This window comes from Microcaecilia unicolor, chromosome 2, assembly GCF_901765095.1.
Source record: "Microcaecilia unicolor chromosome 2, aMicUni1.1, whole genome shotgun sequence".
Classification (NCBI taxonomy): Eukaryota; Metazoa; Chordata; class Amphibia; order Gymnophiona; family Siphonopidae; genus Microcaecilia; species Microcaecilia unicolor.
This window is the reverse complement of record NC_044032.1, coordinates 501,232,147-501,255,968: the sequence shown is the minus strand read 5'-3', so window position 1 is coordinate 501,255,968 and position 23,822 is coordinate 501,232,147. Positions and strand designations below refer to the sequence as shown.

At 43.6% G+C, this 23,822-nt stretch overlaps 1 protein-coding gene across 1 annotated transcript in view; it reads left to right on the top strand.

Moving 5' to 3' along the window:
* The window catches only part of MAN2B2 (mannosidase alpha class 2B member 2), a 171,375-nt gene extending 149,522 nt beyond the window's left edge, over positions 1-21,853 (top strand). The window contains exons 17-20 of the mRNA XM_030191167.1: positions 209-355; positions 6,004-6,116; positions 17,258-17,375; positions 21,649-21,853. Of these exons, the coding sequence (XP_030047027.1) occupies positions 209-355; positions 6,004-6,116; positions 17,258-17,375; positions 21,649-21,755 (485 nt within the window). The 3' untranslated portion in view covers positions 21,756-21,853. The remainder of the gene's footprint in view (positions 1-208; positions 356-6,003; positions 6,117-17,257; positions 17,376-21,648) is intronic.
* Positions 21,854-23,822: the final 1,969 nt, after the last annotated feature.

The following is a 23,822-nucleotide window of genomic DNA, read 5'->3' as shown; positions in this document are numbered from 1 at the left end:
ATGTATTGATGAAAAAAGGTGGTTTATTAAGTTTGATTAAACCTGAAAGCATAAGAGAATACTAATTTTCCCTCCTCTTTGCCCCGATATTAATTTCCAAACTAGTCCTCTTGCATAGACGCTTACCTCTGTGGTACTTTTTTTTTTGCAGCTCAAACTGGCTTTTTTTCATAATGTAATTTTTATTATACACTTCTGTGTTGTACAGGTGACGGATCAAAATTGCAAAGAAGAATGCATAAAAGTTCCAGTTATTCTGTAAACCTGCCCCCTAATCTTCACCTCCAGATCCTCAGCATTCCCGGATGGAACTATAATTCTAATCACACCAAACACATGCAGAGCATCTACAGAGGTAAGTTTTGTGTACAACTCAAAGGTACTGTACAGTGAACCATAAAGAATCGGGTAATTGAGGGATCACCATCCCAAGCTGTCTGCCCAAAGTCATGTTCACAGTCCCCAAGCAGCTATTTTTTTGGCTTTGAGGGGCCCTTTTACTAAGCAGCATAAGCGTCTACGTGCACCCAATGCGCGCCAAAATGGAGTTACCGCACGGCTACCACATGGCCCTTGTGGTAATTTCATTTTTGGTGTGCGTCTGCTATGTGCACCCGAAAAATAATTTTAATTTCCGGGGGGGGGGGTCATCTATGCACGCCAAGTGGCTTGTGGCACGTGTAGTTCATTACCGCCCAGTTACCGCGTGAGACTTTGCCACTAGGTCAATGGCTGGCGGTAAGGTCTCAGAACCAAAATGGACGCGCGGCAATTTTGATTTTGACGCATGTCCATTTTCGGCAAAAATTTTAACAAGGCCTTTTTTACAGGCGTGCTAAAAAAATGGATTGGCGGGCGTCCAAAACTCATGCCTATACTACCGCAAGCCATTTTTCAGCGCACCTTAGTAAAAGGCCCCCTGAAAGGTGCATATTTACTAGTTTAGTATCGCTAGTATTATCAAAAAGAAGAGAGCAATATGAGGGCTGAAACAATGTGTCTTGGTTTCTCTGTCAACAAGTTGGATGAAATCGGCCACATCAGTGAAAGGTGCATCTATTGGCACCATGAGTTCCTGCTCAGCAGCTGTCTTCCTACTCTTTTATCTGTTTTCATCCACAGTATAATGGGGTGCTCTCTCATATTTTCTTGATTCCTTTCTCTTTGTTCCTTTCTTCCTGCTCCTTAGGTTTAAAAAGGAAATTCTTCATGGTTAGCATTTCGTAGGCCCCTACCATTGACTATGATTTAATGACCACTATAGTGGATCCAGTATTGTGATTTATTATTATTATTACTATTAGTAGTAGTAGCAATCATATATTTCCAATTTAACAAAATAACCTGGGATTCAGCAGCCGAGAAGCGTTGACACCGGGAGGACCGCTCCCCCTCTATCCAGGAGGCGCCGACGTGTGTCTCCAAGCAGTTGAGATCCTGCTCCTGCACTGGCCCCAGCAATTCTGCAGCCTGCGCCTCAGCCAACACCACAGTCTTTCCTTATGGCGGCCCTCGATGAGCACATCCGGGTCTTGTTCCCTAAGCTTCTGGATGGCCTTATGCAGAGATGTGCATCGGTACGGGGGTTCTTGCGCCTACCATACCTCCCACTGCGGCCCCGCTTGGCTCTCAGCCTGAGTGTGGCCCCCGTCGCCAGCACCACTTGCAGCACCGGTGTCAACAGCCACCCAGGTCAGCACCCCCTTGACGTCGATGGAGAAAGCTTCGCCAGAGTCGAGATGGGACTCAGTTTCTCGACGCCGCTCTCAACATAGGAACTCAGCATCGAGGCTGGCCTGGTCTCGGACATCCCTTAGGGAAGTGCTGTCCGACATCAAAGAGGAGCGCTCATAGGAATCAGAAGAGGATTCCAGGTACCTTTCCTCCGATGAGTCCTATGGGATTCCTTCTGAGCCCTCTCCTCCACCTGAGAGGAGACTGTCTCCACCTGAGAGCCTCTCTTTCACCTCTTTTGTATGCAGGCAGTGCGATCCTTAATTCTGAATATATGGTGTTAGATGGTCTTGTCTGCCTGTAAACTTGCAAGTGTTTTCCTTACTGTACCTCAAGGCATTGTGGAAATACAGCAGACACTTGCATATTGAGCTTTGTGTGTGTGTGTGTGTGTGTGTGTGTGTGTGTGTGTGTGCGTTTAAATCTCTGATGGGTTACAAGGAGGCAGTAAACTCAGGTATGTATATGGAATTCACTTCTATTTATTTATTTATTTAGATTTTGCTCACACCTTTTTCAGTAGTAGCTCAAGGTGAGTTACATTCAGGTACACTGGATATTTCTCTGTCCCAGGAGGGCTCACAATCTATTGTGAAGCAGTTAAGGCTTCTCACTGTATTGCGAGACAAAACACAAGGAGCCTGCCAGGCTCGAATTTTGTGCTGCTAAGAAATAAGGGAAGTATAACTACTTTGGAAGTCTCTGAAGCCCAGATGCACTGAACCTTAATGACCCTTTAACGAAGAAATTTTCAACTGTAGCATGCATTAAAGGCCATTTTCCGACGACGCTAGCAGCTAACGAAAACGGAATGCAAACGAGTAACTACCATTGAAATGTGAACAATTCAGGATGCACTAACCATACCGACGATAGCAACGAATCATTTACCGTGATAAATTTAACGTGAGGTCAGACCTGTCGTTAAGGCCTGAGCTGTCATCTCCCCACTCATCAGGAGCGTCCTGTATGGACGGCCTTGCCCCCCGCCCCCCCTGCCCGAGGTCGCCGCTGCTCCCCGCTTCTCCCTGTATTAAATAAAAACTCAAAATAAAAATCAAAACTTTTGCAGCACCAGGCCCCCCTCCCTTCCTGTCTCTCTCTCTTTCTCCTTCTCCCACCACTGCTCCGCCTCCCGCCATCCTCCGCCCCGTGCCCTGCCCCCCTGTGGTCGTCGCCGCCGCTCCCCCCTCCACCGGGCTCCCCCTCCGCCTTACCGGGCCCGCGTAGCGCCTCTCACCTCTGTGTGAAGGCGCTGCACGGGCAAGAAGAACAACAGCAGATCGACGCAAATCTTCAGGACGTCTCTCCTTCCCTGACCTGGACACGCCCCCGTCTGACGTAAGTAACCTACATAGTTACTACGTCAGACGGGGGCGTGCCCAGGTCAGGGAAGGAGAGATGTCCTGAAGACTTGCGTCGATCAGCTGTTGTTCTTCTTGCCCGTGCAGCGCCTTCACACAGAGGTGAGAGGCGCTGCGTGGGCCCGGTAAGACGGGGGGGGGGGCCCGGTGGAGGGGGGAGTGGCGGCGACGGCCTCAGGGGGGCTGGGCACGGGGGCGGAGGATGGTGGGAGGCGGAGCAGTGGTGGGAGAAGGAGAAAGAGAGAGGAAGGGAGGGGGGCCCGGCGCTGCAAAAGTTTTGATTTTTATTTTGAGTTTTTATTTAATACAGGGAGAAGCGGGGAGCAGTGGCGACCTCAGGCAGGGGGGGGGGGGGCAAGGCCGTCCATACAGGACACTCCTGATGAGCGCCTTTGCCCCCTCCCGATCCTTTTTTGATGTTTGTTTAGATTTTATATTTTATGCAGGGGAAAGCGGGGAGCCACGTGTTTGTGTTGTTTTTTTTTTTTGTTTGTTTTGACGTTTGTGGCATGCGCAGAGCAGCCAGCATAATGCTTGGCTGCTCTGCGCATGCTTTAGGGGCCGATTACCTACGGGGATTACACCAATTTAACGAATCTTGAATGCATTGTACTTTACAATACCGTACCGAACATTAAAGACCTGTTTTTTTGGTGCATTCTTCATTTTTTAAAATTCGTTAAGGACTTTTACGTTTTACATTTTTTTACGTTTGGTTGATGCATCTGGGCCTGAGTCACAGTAGGCGATAAGTAGTCTTCTTGTTGCTTGTTGTAGTAGGATGTTTCCTGCTTTTTTTTTAAAGCATATGTTGATGGGTGTGATGTGATTGAAGCTGATCCTCCCCACATCTTTTTAGGATGAAAATAAATAATTTAACCCTCCTGTTGTAATGGCTACTTATTTATAACATTTATAAACATGAATTAGGTTCAAACTGTGCCTAGGGGGCTTAGACTACATTTTCCATGTAGTGGCGGACAGGCAAGTAAAACTATACTGGATTATTTTAAGCCTTTTCTTTATGGATGGGTGTAGTGTAGGGGGGGCATTGCTCTCCCCCCCCCCCCCCCCCCCCCACACACACACACACAAACTGCATGTCTGGAAGGGAAAGGGGATATGTAAAAGATAATGTTTTGGGTGATGTGGGGGGGGCACTGCTCCCTCCTAAATGATCTAGAAAGGGAAGGGGATTAATTGTCCTGTGTGTTTTCTATTTTTGGGGTTATAGGTGGGAATTGTCCTCCTTCATGTGGTGGGAATTGGTTAGATGGTAATTGTCCAGGTGGGAACTGTCCAGGTGGGAACTGACCTAGAACCATTTTTAGCATTGGTGCAGTGGTATTGGAAGGTCCTGAATCTATAGCACTGGACAATATACTAGAGATATCACTTTACTTGTTTCTATGATCTGTTACTTCCTATTTTTTTTTTTGTTTTTTACTATTTTTGAATCCGGGCAGTTACCTCACTCTCCTTTGAGCTTTAAACTCAATCAGAACCATTACCTAATGAAGCTGTGCACATGAGCTATCTTTCACAGCTGCTTCTGAAATGGCATCATTTAAATTCCTCTTTCCATCTTCCTTGCATAGAGTTTCTGGAATGGACCTTCAGACCATAGTTCCTTCCAGAAACTCTATGCATGCCCTAAGTCTGGTGTCACCATTGCCATTCCTCCCTCTCCCTCCCTTCTTCCCTACCTGGGGGCTGTGAACCTGCTTAGCATCTCTAGCCACAGCCAGCTGGAGGAGTAGATTGTGGTTTCCCCTCTCTTTTCTAAAATTGTGTTATTTTGTATATTTTTATAACAAAAGGTATGGAACTTTTTGATCATGCCTATTGTTTTCAAACTCTGTTCCCTTAAGTTTGCTCTTCGGTTGTTCTTGATAGGCATTCAGTAAACCTCCTGTTGAAAAAAGAAGCAGCACAAAACCCCTTTCTACTGCCTCATACACCAGATTAAATTAAACTGTTAACATAGCTAGATGACAAAATGTTAGGGTTCTCTTTTTTTCTCAATCACTGTGTTTATATTGTGTTGATGCCCCTCTACAAGTCATTGGTGAGGCCCCACTTGGAGTTTTGTGTTCAGTTTTGGAGGCTGTATCTTGCTAAAGATGTAAAAAGACTGGAAGCGGTTCAAAGAAAAGCTACAAAAATGGTATGGGATTTGTGTTGCAAACCATACAAGGAGAGACTTGCCGACCTGAACATGTATACCTTGGAGGAAAGGAGAAACAGGGGTAACATGACATAGATGTTCAAATATTTGAAAGGCATTAATCCACAAACAAACCTTTTCTGGAGACAGGAAGGCAGTAGAACTAGAGGATATGAATTGAGGTTGAAGGGGGGCAGACTCAGGAGTAATGTCAGGAAGTATTTTTTCACGGAAAGGGTGGTGGATACATGGAATGCCCTCCCGCTGGAGTTGGTGGAGATGAAAACGGTAATGGAATTCAAACATGCATGGGATAAACACAAAAGAATCCTGTTTAGAAGGAATGGATCCATGGAATCTTAATGGAGATTGGGTGGCAACACCAGTAATTGGGAAGTAAAAACAGTGCTTCGCAGACTGGCCAGACTTCTACAGTCTGTACCCTGATTGTGATGGAATAGATATGGATGGGGTAGAGTGTAAATTTTAAGGGGCTTCGACATTAGCTTCAGAGCTTTTAGTAGAAGAACAGTGCTGGACAGACTCCTATGGTCTGTGCCCTGAGAATGGCAAGGACAAATCAAATTCGAGTATACATATAAAGTATCGCATACCATGTAAAATGAGTTTATCTTGTTGGGCAGACTGGATGGACCGTGCAGGTATCTGCCATCATTTACTATGTTACGTTACTATCTTTTTGTGTATTTTAATAATATTTTTTTCTTTATATAAAAGCTAAACTGAAATCAACAGATGCAAACTTCAGCCGTGTGCTGCTGCGACTCAGGCACCTTTATGAAGTGGGAGAGGACCCTGTTCTGTCTCAGCCTGCAACGGTGAATCTGAAGGTAAATGCTATGCTTTTGGTTCATTATTAGAGAGTTGTCTCTCTGGAGTCTGATGAAAATTCCTTTCTTGTTGCTATAGTCATTTTTAACCTTTTTATAATGTATTCTGTCCTATTTTTATGATGGTGATCCTTTCATTTATTTGCTTGCTTGATTGTTATGTTATGTATTGTAAACCACTTTGATCCTCTTGCTGGAAATCGTGGTATATCAAAAGTTTTAATAGACATAAACATCTTTCCTGTGGTACATCACCTTGCATCCAGGGGGAAGTTTTAAAACAGGACACTTATTTTATAAAGACAACGTAGAAGCTGTCCTACCTTTATAAAATAGGCTCCTAAAACTATTTCTAATACTGTGCAAACTCAAATGCAATGAATTTATGCATGCTTTGTAGATGGTATAAATCTGTGTCTTGTACTACAAGTGTGTTTGGTGTGTACTTTTTAGCACCACATCTGCTCCATTCAAACTATTGCCCATGGGGATGCCTCTTGAGTGGTTGTGTAAACGTTGGGGCAGTCTGTTGGCATATGTGCGTATAAAGCCTTGCAGTTGTATAAAAGGCCTTTGCTGCATGTGAAATGGGCTTGACATGCAGAAAAAATATTTAGAGGGTCTTTTATAAAGTGCGTTAAGTATTTTCCTCTTAAAGTGCCCTAACAGAAAAAATCAGTGCGCATTATGTACGAAGCCTGTGCACTAATAGTTGGGGGCAGGCCCAACACATTCTGTGAAATTAACACGTGGACAAATGTGTTACTGCTCATAGAACCTGGTCGTAATTAGCACGGCCTGCACTTAATGCACCCTGTTGAGCAGGTGCTAAATGAAGCCACGCTAACTGAACAAATGACAGCATGCAGTATATACCCCATGCTAGCTGGTGTATTCTACCATGCGCATTATCTGCTCATGGCCCGCCTAGTTCCTGCCCCCAATACATAAAAGACTGAATTCTTCTATAAATGGGGCCAAAAAATCGGCGCCGACTAAAAAACATGGTAAGCGCTATTCTATAAACAGTGCTCAAAAGTTAGACACCATTTATAGAATAGCGTTTATGCCAGGAACTGCACCTAACTTGAGGCACAGTTTACACCAACTAAACCCTAGTGTAAATTGTCACACCTAAATTAGGTGTGGATCTCTGTTATTCTGTAACAGCGGGCATAAATTACAACACCCCGGATCTCTCCATGACCCTCCTATGACCACGCCCCCTTTTTGGAACCACATATAAAATTTACGTGTGGATCCAGACACATAAAAATGCCTGCATAAATTTTAATTGATGCCAATTAGCACTGATAATTGATTGTCAGAGCCCAAGTATTGGCGTTAATTGGCTTTTTATTCAGTTAAATTCCACATGCAAATTGGGTGTACGTCCAAATATGCAGATTTTAGTGCCATTGATAGAATTTGGGGGAAAACACTTAACATGCAAATTAGTGCATGCAAAGTGGAAACCCACCATGGTAACAATTGGTGTACCTGTGCAATAGCAGTTAATGTACACTAATTTATGCATTAACCCCCGGATTCTATATATGGCACCCACATTTTGGCATGCTGCCAAGATGCACACATCTTATTTGGCTAACGAGCCATTAACAAGCAATAATTGGCACCAATTGGGATCTGTGCACTCGTCTGGCTCCGTGATATTCTGTAACGCTGGGCACCCAGATCCCATAGCGCACAATTCATAAGGGAGGAGCATGGGCATCACACACGAATGTGGGGAATGGAAGAAGGCTGGACAAATGCAGGATCAATCAGATTAAAATGTATTGCTGTGATGTATATAAAACAATACACAATAACATAAAATCAATACTCAAGACAGCACCGTGTTTCAGCATAAAAACGTGCCTGCCTCAGGAGTCTGATGATATGGGGGTAAAAATAAGATTGAACTGCTGGGTGAAAATGATGAAGTGGGCTTGGCATAGGCATGACAGGGGCATTCCAAAAGGTTGCACGCATTGTTACTGAATAATAGACCAACAAGTCCAACTTGGGTTTCAACAGGCATAAGTTTGGCGCCCATAGTTAGGGACCAGAAATTAGCACTAAGCCCTATTCTATAAAGGGTGTGTGGCCTTTATAGAATCTTGTTTAGCACCAATATTTTCCAGCACCCATTTTTGAGCATCATTTATAGAATCCGTCCCTAAGTGCTTAAGGCACTTCAGTAAAAGGGCCCTTACAGAATTACCCCAATATAAGGATTTGATTCACCATGTCTGGTAGCTCTGTGCTACCAACGCTGCTGTCCTCCTGGCTAGGCTTAACAATCTTCTTGGGGTTGAGAAGCAAGATCTTGGAGAATTTTGCCAGGAGGTGTTGTCAGCTCTGCCAGTTATTTTATCTTCACACATATGGGAGGGGTTGACAGTCTTAGTTACCTTTGAATTTCAGCAGGTGGGAGGGTGATTGTAGGGCCCTGGAGATAATTTTTTCTTTTAGGTGGATGACCAGTTAATGCTGATTTCCAGAGTTAGCCTTCTAAATTTAGGTTCCTAAAGGCTGTGCACACCCGTTCTACTCTAGACGACTATATTTTAGCTGATTAGATTTAGGATGATTTTCAGCTGAAAATTGTGACACCCAGTTTCAGGTGAAGTATATTAAAGCAAATAGAGAACAATCTTCAAAGCCATTTGTGCAGGTAAATAGCTGTTTGTACATGTAAATTTGCTCTGAAAAATTCCCTCCCAGAATACTGCTAAAAGTGTGTGCAGCATTCTGCAACTAGATGGGGAACATTCCAAGGGTGTGCGATTTGATAATAGTGTGTGTAGATTTGTTTTCAAGGCATCGTGCATTATTTTCTTTGGAAAATGCAGAAACTTGGAAAGCAAATACAAAATAGTTTCCTTTGTGTCCATACCAGACCAGCCCAGACTAGTGGGAATAGTTATGTCTGTCAGTCAGCGGATGGAGATGGAAGAAGAAAGTAGTTCTGTGATTCGCCCCTTTAAGGATAGTGTGCAGCCCTAGAATGTTCAGTATTTTTTTCTTTCTCCAAGCGGATGGTGGATGGACTGTGCAGCTCTTTGGTGCTCTTAGCTCCTGTTCCAGCTAGTATCTGGGTCTCAGTAGAGCAGGGGTTTCTTGCTAATCACATTTAACGCACCTTTGAATTCAGTCCTGAAGGCATATCTGGTGCTGGGTGACACTCAATGAGGCCGAGTTCCTCCCCCGCCCCACCACTCCTTATGGGTGCTGCAAATAATAAAAGTTAAAATGCCTTTCTGTGAGACAGACGTTTTTATTACAAGAAATGGTTCTTCAATATTTTTTCCTATTGAGTAAGATGGCATGTTCTCACATAGGGTAAATAATACCTTTTCTGTTACTCTGAGGTAGTTTCCTTCCTGTATCTGAGGCTCTTAATGGTCGAGAGAATGACAAGAGATTCTTTCTCAAGCTCTCTGTTTAACACAGTTATTTCTTTCTCCATTACAGCAATGAATTTTTCACTCCCAGTTGCTGGCGCCCTTTTTGGCGGGAAATTCTTTGGCTCACTATTTTCTGGCATTTTCATCGGCTTGGTAGTTAACTGTGCTGCCGCACCTTTATTATTTTGAAAACTGGAAATGTTTCTTGTGAACCCAGGGCTGCCGAGAGGAGGGGCAAAATTCCCCAGGGCCCCGGCCTCGATTCTCACCCAGCTCTACTATCGCTCCTGTGTGCTGCAGATCAGAGCTATCACATTAACTCTGCTCTGCCGGCCACAGATCCTTCTTCCTTCCGAGTTCCACCTCCTGTGTAAAGTACTTCCTGTTGGAACATGGCAGGAAGAAGGACCTGTGCAGCAGAGTGGAGCTAGCAAGAGAGAAGACAAGCAAGTAAGCAGGCCCGGGAGGAGGGCCGGCACATGGGCCCAGCTTTGATTCTCGGCAGCCCTGTGTGGACTGCATCCCAGGTGGTATTGGCTCCATGGGTAGTTCAATTCATATTGAGCCTTACAATCGGTTGCTGCTTCTGTTACCGCCTTCATGACTATGTTGGTGCTTGGTTATTTCAGATGGTAAAGTTGGCTGGCTGGCTGGCCCCTGGTTACTCTTGGTTGCAAGGAGTGGCTGCTTAGAACAGTTTAGTTTCTAGGTTCTGCTCATTCTGTTCTATATAGTGGAATTATATAATTCCCTTTTTATTCACTCAGCACATAGCAGTCATTTTTAGGAACTATTATCGACTGCTCAGAGGCCAAACCTCCACTTATGCTTTGTTTTCTCTGGACAGCACTGCTGTGTTTTGCTTTATGTAAGTGATGGTCTCATAGTCTTCCTTATTCGGTTCCCCTCTGTATTTCTCCCCAAGTCAGGACGGGCTGAGGAAGCTGTAGGCTATGGCCTTCCACAGCTCATCAACTTCTTGAGCTGCAAGTGAAAAAAAAATAGTGCTAATTCTCTTAGTTCTCAAAAACATATCAAAACCTACTTATTTAGGAAATTTGTATTACAGTCAAATAACTAGCTTGGATTAGTTTATTTGTTTATAATTTGTATTTCCTGGAAATGTCCAGCTTCTTGTGAATTGGGATCCGCTTTGAACTGCGAGGTATTTTGAGGAATACAAGCTATATTGTTATGTTCTCAGCTGTCTCCTGACTTTAAGTAGGTGACGATACCGCAAATCTCTAGAGTTGTCTTTTATTTATTTTGTTTATTCCATACTTTCTATACAGATTTAACTAGAAAGCAGGGCAAAGCAGTTCACAATTCTAAAAACAGAAATTAGAAGAAACAGAAAAGAAGAACTACAATATTTGATAGGAAAGAACACATACAATCGCCTATATTCTGTGGGAAATTTACATACATAGTGCAGTTTCATGCATATTGTTGCCTGCTTTAGGGGGAGGTGTTTGTTGGGCAATAATTTGGAACTATATGAATATTTTTGAATTTTCAACATTTTGCAGAAAACATATTGCTGTTTAGCTTTACAGGGGCTTAGGGTTCCCTGGCGTGGTATTAGTAGCTGACTGATTGGAACACATAGGTTCCTACTTCTGTATTTCATTTGCTTATTTCTCTGTTAAGGTGGTCCAACAACAAGCATCTTATTTGTAGCTTACTTCTTCAGACTCACCCAGGAGCATGGTTCATTTCAACAATTGCTTGCTCTATTCAGCAGCTTCACCAGTGCTTAGTGGCATGTTGCAGCATCAGTTATAGGCTACTTCTTGGCTTCGCTTCTGTGAAAGCTTCCAACCTTGTTCTGCGTCACCAGTAGCCTGCTACATAGTAGAGTTTTAGCAGCTGACACAACCTGGAACAGCTTCAGTAGCCCCTGCCACCTGCATGTCAAGACTCCTGTGTAGCTACTCTCTAGCAGTGCCAGCTAACTTCATGGTACGACTTCAATAGCATCAGCTTCCTGCATGACTGAGCTTCAGCAACGCTATCTGACTGCAGGGCACAATTTCAGCAGCACCACCTTTCTGTAGCACAGCATCTGCAGCACCACCTCCCTGCATAGTGCAGCATCTGCAGCATCAGCTCTCTGCTTGCTGCAGAATCTGCAGTACCACCTCCCTGCTTGGTGCAGTGTCTGCAGCAGCAGCTACCTGCATGAAAAAATGCTTCTGTAGACATTGCAGGGCACAGCTTCTGCAGTACCAGCTCCCTAGATGATTCAATTTTTGATTCAGTAACTTCTGCAGACTTCAGGCTAGGCTTCACTATCAGAGGCCACTTTGCGGCATAGCTTCAGCATCAGAAGCTGCTTCTATGGTGCTGAGTCACCTTTGACAGCCATTTGCGTGGAACTGAGTCACCTTCAGCAGCCAGTAGCTTGGCACTGCATCCACAGCCTTTTGCATGGCACTGTGTCAGCGTTAATGGGCACTTCTGTGGCACTGTGTCAATCAGGGGCGTAGCCTGACTACAGATTTTGGGTGGGCCTAGGCAAGAAGTGGGTGGACACCAAGTGTTCTCCCCTCCCCCCCCCCCCCCCCCCAAAAAAAAATATCTCAGCAGGTGGGAAAATGCTTCTTTCCACCTTTTCAGTCTGCAGCAGGCATGTGCAGAAAACAGAGCATGAGCAGGTGCCGGTATCATGGAGAATACTGTTTTCATTACCATCAAGGGGAAGTCTTCAGCTGGCTGAGCTTGGGATCCCCACCAGCTACCACCAAATGTGTGCTACTGTTGGGTGGGCCTGAGCCCTAAGTTGGTGGGCCCTGGCCCACCCAGGCCCACCTGTTGCTGCGCCACTGGTGTCAATATCAGACTCATATAGAACATCGGCAATATCAGCCACTTCCAGAACCTACATCGTCATCTTTATCCACTTGCATGTCACTACATCAGCATCTTCAGCTGCTTGCAGGGCACTTCATCTGCATCTTCTGCTGTTTACTTAGCATGCATTGGCTTTATCAGCCACTTGCAGAACGCAGCATTGACACCTTCTGCCGCTTTCGTGGCACTGTTAGCTTTTTCAGTCACTTGCAAGGAACTGCATCTGCATCTTTGGCCAATTTCACTACCATGGTACTGTGTCAGCATTGTCAGCTGCTGCCATGCCACAGCAGCAACATTGGCAGTCTCTTGCATGGTATTGCATCGACACTGGCTGCCTTCTGTATGGTAATGCCCAGGCATCAGCAGCAGATTGCTTGCTTGTTTCTGCTTTGTCAGCAAGGTCGCCAGTGGGTCACAATTTCAGCAGCAGAAGCATCTTATGATACGGCTGTGGTAGAATTGTGTCCTATGTGTCATTTGCACAAGTGCCCTCTTGGGTCAGCATACCCTGTTCGCTGGGCTACTGTACCTATGGCTGCAGCAGCTTCCAGTACATGAGAACAGCAATAGTGCAAGCGGCTATGCTTTCATTTAATCTATGATGGGGTTTACCTAGGCACTCGGCTGCTTCACTAATGAGGTCTTTGGTCTCATCTGTGGTATTTTACATCACAGTGGTGACAGTGCTTGACTCTGTGGCAGATGTACTCTGTCAGGCAGTCCTTCCCATAGCTCCACAGAAAACTCCTTTTTACTGAAGTTTTGCTGTTGTCACTTCTGGAATGATAGCTATCCTGGTAGCCAGCACTGGCCTTCTACAGCCCCTGCACCCATATCAGTGGTATAGAAGTACTAGTTCTTGGCTTCTGTTCTAGCTTTTACAGCAGTGACCTTGGCCACAGATGCTATAGCCAGGGCCGTGCTAACATGGTAAGTGGGGTAAGCACCGCAGGGAGGGCGCCGACCTCTGGAGGGCGCCTACCGTTTCCTGACGTCAGCTCACTTGCAAAATGTTTTACCTGAAGCTGTGATTCTCCTCTCTCCCCTGCCCTCCCCTCTTCGACCACAGTGCTCACTGAGGAAGGCAGACTCTGCTGAAGTTGTTTGAACTCTTCGGCATTCCTGTTATGACCTTCTGAGGCTGCAGCTGCTCAGGACTCTAGTGCAGCCTTCGGCTACACAAGTCTTATAGCTGTCAACAGCAATCTTCTGCATTTTTTGCCTTGTTTGTCATCTTTTCCTGATGAGAACTTTCTGTGCAAGATCTAGTTCCCTACGATTATGATGTAGGGAGCTTTTCTCTTTCTCTACTGTAGCTATTGTAGGAAGTTTAGGAGTTTCAAGGTCCTATCATTCTTTGATATGCTCCTTCTCCAACCAACACTATGGCACAGTGACAGCCATCAGATTGGTGGCATGGACCTTGTGCTCATCAGTGCTCTTTTCCTATTCCAGCCTCTGCTATGGCTCAGGCTCGCCATGTTTTAGTTTTTTTTATTTTTATTTTACAAGATCAACACAAAGAAAACCAGACCCAACCAACAGGCTCACCAATGTTAACCTTAATCCTCTTAGATTTTTTATCAGTCCCATGGGGTCCCTGTATTCCTGTTCATGCTCAGTTCGGCTGGGTAGTATAGCGTTTGCCTATATTAGTCAGTAGCACTGCTACTAAGGTGACCTTTCTTTTAGACTGAGAGTCTCAAGTGGTTGATTTCTCCCTGGTTGGGGTCTCATATGTTCCTTTAGTTTTCTTCTAGTCCCACCCTATATGGGTACTGCTTTGCTGCATCCTACTGATATGGACTGGTCTGGTATAGGTGCAAATGAAGGTGAAATTATGTCTTACCTGATCATTTTCTTTCCTTTAGTCCTACCAGACCAGTCCAGAATCCCGCACCGAGTCTGTTTCTCTCCTTGTTATCAGGTTACAGTCTCCTGGTTTGTTGGATTATTCGACCTATTACATCTCACTCGTTTCCTGACTCTCTTGACTCCTGGCTCAGTGAAGACACTATATGTCAGTACAGCATAAGCCTTTTGGGTTGCTGCAGGCATCCCTAATTTCATTGGTTCGTCTTGAATGTACATAATTGGTAGACAAGGTAATCCTGAGCACCACTGCATGGCAGTTCTAAATATGGAACATTCTAGGACTTCACATTAGCCTTAAAGGAGCAAATCACAGAACAACTTTCTTTTTCTGTCTCCAAATGCTGGTTGATGGACATAACTATTCCCACTGATCTGGCAGGACCAAAGGAAAGAAAATTATCAGGCAAAACATAATTTCTCCTTTTGTCTAGTGGACATAGCAGCCATAGCTTTAGAAAATTTGCTTAGGCAGCGTAGCTGGTAGCAAAAAGTACATGTAGACTTTGTACCCATTTTTCTGGAGGTGAAAGAAAGAGGGTAAAAACATGGACAGATTTTTAAAATTCTACTCTACATGCATACTTTACTCCCTTACCTAAGTATGCCTGTAGGAATGCCCTTTTATTAATGAGGTTAAAGGTATGCTCATCATGGGGCCCTGTTACTAAGCAGCAGTAAAAGGGGCCTGTGCTAGCAGTGGTGGCAGTTTTTGCCGTGTTCTGAGGCCCTTTTTACTGCAGTGGGTGAAAAGGCCGAGAAATGAAATGGCCATGCGGTAAGAATGCACTTACCTCCACCCATTGAGGTGACGAAGGGCTCCTGCGCTAACTGCTGGGTAACCTCCTGCGTAAATATTTTTAAAATATTTCCACTAGTGCCAGAAATGCCACGCGCTGGGGTTAAATTACCACCAGCACCTGCATTGGCCTGGCAGTAGTTCTGGATTGCCACGCAGTAAGCCCGCTGTGGGCTTACCGCCGCTTAGTAAAAGGGCCCCTATGATTCCTGTATGTGTCCTTACCCATTTTGAGAAGGGCAGTTTTCAGAGAGCAGACTAACTTAGGCAAATTTACATAGAATTGGGCTTTTATAAAGCCGCCTATATTCTGGGAAATTTACATACATAGTGCAGTTTCATGCACATTGTTGCCTGCTTTAGGGGTAGGTGTTTGTTGGGCAATGATTTGGAACTTCATGACATCCTTAATAAAACAAATCATTCCTCAAACCACTCAGGTTCATCAAAAAACACCTCTCCCACGACCTTACCGAACACCTTCCCATCTAAATCCTCATATACCTTCAGCCTATTATCGATTGTATTTAAGATCATGTAATGACTACATCATGATAACACTCTGTAAGCCACATTGAGCCTGCAAAAAGGTGGGAAAATGTGGGATACAAATGCAATAAATAATAATAATAATAATATTTTTGAATTTTTGAAAAGCCGTTTATTTTTACTTAGAAAAAAGTATCTGCAGAAATTAGCAGGTGCAAACTTTTGTAGCTGTTTTCCCTGAGATGATATTCAAAGTGAACATACATGTATATATTTACTTTGAAAATCCTACTAAAGCAGAGAAGTGAACAGTCATAATATTTCCCCTTTACTTCATCATTTGCCTGAGGCAAAATGCATGGGAATTCAAACTTACCTACTGGCATAAGACTTAAATTCTCACACACTATTTCCAAAGAACCCCTGCCTCCTTCCCTTTCCCCAGATGAAAACTAACTAACTTATCTCCAGGACAGCCAGGAGTGGAATCTGCAGGAGAGAATGCATGTGCATAGAATCATAAAGACAAGACCAAATCAGTATTGAATCTTTATTTAGTCTTGTTCCTCAACATGACAAGGATATCATCATTCCATATTTCTACATCCAATTTGCAAAGCGAACAAATCTTTAATTTTCCAGTACCTGAATACTGACTCTGTTTTTTAATCAGTGCTGTCATATCTAATTTAAATGAAAATCACAACGTGTTTCATTGTGTTTCAGGTTTAGCTTAGCGAAGAAGTACGATCTGATAGACTTTTCTCATTAAAAATATTTTAAATCTGGTGGGTTGATATTCAAACCAATTTAACCAGGCAGGAGAGGCTGCTGGCTGGTTAAATCATCTGGGCAGGGCTATTTGTCTATATTCAGCTGCCAAGGTAACAAACAAAAATGGGAAAAACTCCGCTTTACTTTTGGAAATACAGCAGCAAAATCAGTGGGTCTGATCAAACAGATTGCAAGATAGCGAAAAAATAATGGAAGGGGAGAAAAAGACCTCAGACGGGTGACAATCAGCCAAATTAATGGGATTGCTCATGAACAGTCATCGTGATTCAATCATTGGTCCTTAACCAACCTCCTCCCTAGGTGTTAAACAGTGTACATTTTTATAAATAATTTTTAATGCAAAAAATGCTCCATCCAACCATTCAGGACATAAAGTGCAAAAACACTACTTATCTTATAGCAGCGTCCAACTCGGGCCACATAACTGGATAGTGCAACTGAACATCCCCTCTGACCACCTAAGCCAAAACCAGCTATGTTGTGGGGGTAATTCTAGGGCAGAGCCGGCATGTATATGGTTAAGTGCTGACATTCAGCACTTAACTGCATAAAATAACCGGACAAATTGGATTGAATAAAATACAGTCCTTTCTTTGTCTCACTTATCCAGTTAAGTGCTCAATATTGGCTTTAACCGGGTAAGCATCAGCCATCCGCACAGACCCGGCTATTCAGTGCCAGTGCCTGGACATAGCCTGGCATTGAATATCAGGGCATAAAGCCAGCTGAATATTTACCCTTAAATTTTACTAAACAATTCCTTGCTGGCATCTCTTAAACAGTTTTTCTCACTTTTGTTAAAAGTAACCTGACATCCTCAGTGTTGTTTAATAGGTTGTGATATATTATCCTTTATAGTTTGCAGACATTACAAGGCATATTACTTACAATCTGCTCTTACTACACTGTGTTTGCAGCCTCTGCTGAAGGGGTTGGGGACTCTAGTGTCCATGGAAGAACGTTCTCTCACTGGAACCTGGGACATCAATACTATGAATCGGTGGAAATGGAAAACAGTAAAGCAGAAAAGCAGAGGTGAGGATTTATTTTTATAAGTTTTTACAGACACTATCCAGCTCATTTTCGAAAGAGATCGCCAGCCATCTGCCAACACAAATCAGGAGATGGCCGGCGATCTCCTGCTCCTGGCCAAATCGGTATAATTGAAAGCCGAATTTGGCCGGCGCCAACTGCTTTTTCGTCGTTGAGCCGGCCAATCTTCAAGGGAGGGTACAGAAGGCGGGGTGGAGCGGGGGTGGGGTGTGGTTATGAGATAGCCGGCTTCACCCTATAATGGAAAAAAGATGGCTGGCTCGAACGAGCATTTCGCCACTGGACTTGGTCCATGTATTTTAAGGACCAAGTCACAAAAAAGTGCCGCAATTGACCAGATGACCACCGGAGGGAATCGGGGATCACCTCCCCTTACTCCCCCAGTGGTCACCAACCCCCTCCCACCCAAAAAAAGTTAAAATAAAACATTTTTTTGCCAGCTTGTATGCCAGCCTGAAATGTTATACCCAGCTCCCTGATAGCAGTATGCAGGTCCCTGGAGCAGTATTTAGTGGGTGCAGTGCAGTTCAGGCAGGTGGACACAGGCCCACCCCCCCTGACCTGTTCCACTTGTGGTGGTTAATGTTGAGCCCTCCAGAACCCCCCAAAACCCACTGTACCCACATGTAGGTGCTCCCCCTCACCCCTTAGGGCTATGGTAATGGTGTAGAGTTGTGGGGAGTGGGTTTTCGGGGGGGATTTGAGGGGCTCAGTACCCAAGGTACCCAGCTATGCACCTGGGACCAATTTTTTTTATTTTTTTTTATTTTTAGAAGTGCCCCCTAGGGTGTCCGGTTGGTGTTCTGGCATGTCAGGGGGCCAGTGCACTACAAATGCTGGTTCCTCCCACGGCCAAATGCCTTGCATTTCGCCGGATTTGAGATGGCCGGGCCCGGTTTCCATTATGGCTGAAAACCGAAGCCGGCCATCTGCTGTACACCCGGCGATCTCAACATTTGACCTAAATGTTGATTTAGGCGGCCCCAACCGTATTTCGAAAATGCGGTTGGCTCTGCCCCTTTGCAGAGCCAGCTCCGAAGATGGCTGGCCATCGATTTGGCCGGCGCTGTTCGATTATGCCCCTTCACATCAGAGAACTAGTAATGGGACTGCTGTGCAGACTGCCCTTATCTTGTTTGCAGGTCATCCTTGTACATGTACAGAGAACACTAAAAGGGAAGACATCCTAAGAATCACTTCTATAATGATGTATATCAATCCTACTCAGTTTTTGAGGCATGCTTTTAGGATTTCTGACCTAGGAACTGGAATATCTTGTGTGGGGTACCAATTGGGAGTGTGGAAGGCTACCCTGGCAAAAAAGTGTAATTTTCCAAAATAATGTTTCGGTGCCCTTTTACTAAGCTGCGTTAAGCATTAATTTGTGCTTAATGTGATAAAAATGGGCTAATGCACGATGTGGTAAAGCGTCTTGTGGTAGTTTTGCCATTAGCATGTGGTAATAGTGCACTAATTATTATTTTTTTTGGCTGGGAGAATGTTATGGGTGGAGAATGGTTGTGGAAGTGTAAACCGGTTAGTGCGTTGGCATTACCACACACTAACTGATTTACACATTCTTAATTCAGGAGCCCTTGGTGTCCCCTAAATAGGAGGCTGTAAGTGCACCCATGTTACCTTTTTTTCAGTTGCTGTGCACTATTGCTCACATTAGCGCACAGCCAGAAAAAAAAATAGGAAAATGGAAATTTCATGCAGGCATAGCATGCTGAAAAGTCCTGCATTACCAAGCACTAAGCCCGTTTTCTACCGCGGCTTTGTAGATAAGCAGCACTCTAGTGGCCCTTTCGATATTTCTCAGATAGCACTTTCCATTTCGGTTGGCTCAATGGCTCTGAGGAGAGTCGTTCCAGAAAGAATTAGGATATTCTTTTCTGATATTTCACTTATAACGTACCTACTGGAGGAATCTTGCAAAAGCTTAGATAGTGCTGAATTGACACTACAAAGAAGTAATGTGGTAAACTGCACCACTAACAAGTAGACCAAGAAGCTGAAAAGGATGTCTTGAAACTTATGTATTCTGTATGCTTCTAGCACTCACTCTAGTTGTCAGTGTGTAATACAATGCAGCAAATTTGTGTATATTTCGTTAACACTAAATGACATCCCCTATATCATAAAACACACATGATTTGTGATAGCATGGCCTGTGAACATAAGAACATAAGTGTTGCCATATTGGAACAGACCAAAGGTCCGTCAAACCCAGCATCCTGTTTCTAACAGTGACCAATCCAGGTCACAAGTACCTGGTAAAATTCTAAAAGAGTAAAACAGATTTTATACTGCTTATCCTAGAAATAAACAGTAGATTTTTCCCATGTCCATCTTAATAATGGCTTATGGACTTTTCTTCTAGGAAATTATCCAAACCTTTTTTAAACCTTGCTCAGCTAACTGCTTTTACCATATTCTCTAGCAATGAATTCCAGAGGGTGCTAAGATGCATTGTTGTAACAAATTAACTAAGCTTTTATACTGCAGCAGGTGTAATGTCCTTCATTAGTATCTACAGAAAGCAATTTATTTCCAGAATTACAACTTTCAGAGTAACCCCCCTGTTTACTAAGCCGTGCGGCAATGCCAACACAGCCCATTCAAAGTGAATGGATTGTGTCGACATTAGCGCAAGGCAGCCGCTAGCTGGCTTAGTAAAGAGTGGGGTAAGACATGAATTCAGAGGAACCAGACATTAATGAAATAGGACAAAAATTGTACAAATTGTCAAAGTAGCAACAACAGTATTTAATCAAACACATTTTTTAGCAAAACTCTTTACTAGAAATACATCACATATATATCAAAAAGCTAAAAGCACATGGGTATTTGTGTATCATACAGACAAAATACAAAAAAAGGAAAATGTCACTCAAAAATCTGCCCAAACTCAATCAAAACAGTGAGAAAAGCCAACTCACTTAAATCAAACAAAACAACGGAATGATGGGGGAAGAAAGACCTCAAATGACTGTGGTATTAATCAAATAACCCCATATCAAGATGTCATCATGTTCGAACCACAGTTCATAGCTTCTATCATTGGTCTAAAAAAAAAACAACAAAACTGTTTATTTGAAATTTTGTGTGAAAAATATTTTGTCGTTGAATAAAGTTATAGCATGGTCAATTTTCTTTAACATGCACAACTTCCATATAGAACATAAAGATATGTTGCTAAACAGCTAAACTTAGCTTGAGGCAATCGGATGGTTCCGAATAATCCCAACGGAGACCCGTTTCACCGCTCGGCTTCCTCAGGGGATTGGTTTGCTGCCCACATAGCAACTCGATGTGTCAGGCACTGCCCGGTTACCGCCGGGTTAGCGTGGAAACCCTTACCACCACTTCAGTGGATGGTGGTATGTGCTTCCCCCCGAAATGGCCACATGGCAAGTGCAAACTTACCACACGGCCATTTTTTTTTTCGGCCTTTTTACCTGCTGGGGTAAAAAGAGCACTGACGCACTGCAAAAATGGCCTCCGCCACTAGCGCAGGGTCCCTTTTACTGCAGCTTAGTAATAGGGCTCCCTTTATATGTGGAAATGGGTTGTTTTAAAACTGCGGGCTGTATAGGTGGATAAAAGTGTCTCTGTAGTACTATTAATCGTGCAGCTTATGGACTCTGTGGGGAGGAGTGCTGGGGTGTACTTCAAAACTGTTTGCATAATTGTAAGTTTTTAAAATTATGGGGACATAAGGGTCAAACAGGATGATATTTTTTTATTGGACCCACTTAGGGGTCCTTTTACTAAGGCGCACTAACGTGTGCTAAATGATAAGATGCCCGTAGGAATATATTGGGCATCTTATCATTTAGCATGCTGTAGTTGTTAGCACGTGCTAAATCTGTTAATGGCCTTAGTAAAAGGACCCCTTAATGTTTCTTTGACAAACTTTCAACAGTTACATAGTAATGTACTAGTCAATATTCGGCCAGCTCACCATCGCCAGCTAAATTAGGCCTCGATATTCAATATCGGGCTTTATTCGGGCAACAGCATTAAATATCAGTGTCTTACAAGACTTGTGCAGGCCACCAATATTCAACCAGGACCCACTCCTGCCCGTCACAGCTGCACCTTCAAAATGGCTGCCAGGACTTCTAGCAGCAGCCTTGTGGTACTGCCTCTTACAGCATCAGGCTCATTAAGGTCAGCCAGCAGAGATTATTGACTATACAAAAAGAATATTGAATTTTACAGAAAACGTCTCTTTTTTTGTATTTTACAGGGCTTTCAAAAGATGCCACAAGGATGAGAGGAGACTTTTCTGTGACTCTTCAGCCAAAGGAGATTAAGACTTTATTTGTGTATTTTCAAAATGGTTCATTTTTATAGATATTTTTATGGTTACCATGGGTTCTGATGGTACTTGGGGCCCTGTTTACAAAGCTCCGTTCTAGGTGCATTAGCATTTTTAACATGTGCTAACCATGTACACGATTAGCGCATGCGCTAATTGTAGATACATTAAAAATGCTAACACACCATAGTAAACAGGGCCCTTGAAATGATATTTTGTTCTAAAATAAGTTGCACATATGATTAAGCTGCTATGTAATTTGTCACATTTCTTCTGATTGTACTTCATTGCAGATCTGACATATCATAGTTAATTTTTAATCCCAAAAAATCTTCCAAATTGATATATAAGTCAAATTATTTTCCCCATAGGTCTGTCAGCCCCCCCCCCCCCCCCCCCCCCAAAACTAATAGGAGTGTGTCATTTGTGATTTCTGGGTCTTGATGGGTTTTTATAGCTAGTGGCTCCAGGGCCAATGCAAACATCATTGGGGAAAGAGGGCAACACTACCTAATCCTTTTTTTTTTTTTTTTTAATTCACATTGGTTTGTAAGTTTCCCATTACTTAAAAACTGTGCTACTGGATTCCTCTATAATATTTTGGGTGCTCCACTAATAGGCTCATTTTCAAAGCACTTAGCCTCCCAAAGTTCCATAGAAACCTATGGAACTTAGCCTCCCAAAGTGCTTTGAAAATATGCCTCTAAGTCTCCTTGTATCCCAAAGGGCTCTGTTACGCAGTACAGGTAATCCCAGGACATTTTGACCAAAGTCTTCTCAGGATCTAGGTTAGTTTTCACCACCTGCTCATGCCTCCTCTTCTTTGCAGTCAAAACCGTAAGCAGATTCTCGACACATATTAACCCTTTGCAAAACCAGCTTGATCTGTTTGTATTATTTGCAGCAGCACATTGTTCAATCTTTTAACTAGCATCGCTCTAATAATCTTTACATCTTGATTTAGCAATGAGATTGGTCTGTAGGATCCCAGTTGATGCTTTGCCCTTCTAGCTTCGGGACCACTGTCATGTGTGCCCCATTTTGCATGCCTCCCAGTGCATACATGCTAAGGTCTTCCATACACATTCTTTTGTTGGGAGGATCACCAGCTCCTTGAGCATTTTATAGAACTGTAGGCCCAGGCCAGCCAGCTCTGGGGCCTTTGCCAACTTTAAGGTACAGAGCACCTTACTAATCTGTTCTAGTGAGAACGGTCTATTAACTGATCTGCACTAACCTCTGGGAGTTTTAAATCTTTGAAAAACACCTTCCAAGCTGCCTTATCCTGGTCCTGATAGAACTCCAAAAATTATTCTGCTGTCTTCACTCCTCTCACTGCACCTTCTCCTTTTTGTCTTTAACCTGTGTTACACTTTGTATTGTGTCACAGGTTTTAACCAGTTTGACTAGTCACTCCCTGTCTTGTTTCCCCACACATGCAATTTATATTTGTGAAAATAAAGGTTCTGTGGGTGTGGTACCATGGGTGAGTGTTTGAGCCCTGGACCTTTAAGTAACCAGGCAGATCACAGGTTAAATGTGACAAACACTTTATTATATAGTTTATGGTTTAACACACAGAATTTTTGTCCAGCATAAGAGAGGTCTATTCTGTCCTGCAGGTTATACAGTGTTAAACTTCTCCAGAGTAGTCTTCCCTATTTATGCTGGAGGTCCCTTCTTCTCTCTGGGTCTCTAACCCCAGGTTTTTATATTTCTGCTTTGAGACCGTGCCCTGCTGGCTACCTTTCTGTTCTGGCCTTGGGAAGGTGGCCTAGTGAGCCATGTGTTTGAGGAAGACTGGGGTTCTTTTTTACACACCCTCATAGTGGGCAGTATGGATTTGGTACAGTTTTGGAGTTCCCTAGTCAGCCTCAGAAGTTTTCTTTATTTTCATTTCCCTGTCACATATTCCATCATCTTGCCCCTCCGAACTGTTTTTGCCACTTTCCACAGTGTTACATCCTTAGTGTCATTGTCCTTCTCAAACTCCTGCTATACCTTTCTGAGATACACCAATTCTTCATCCCAGTATAGGTGAGGAGCCTTCCTCCATATAGTGTCATTTTTATGCTCTGTCAGCTTGACTATGATAGTCACCA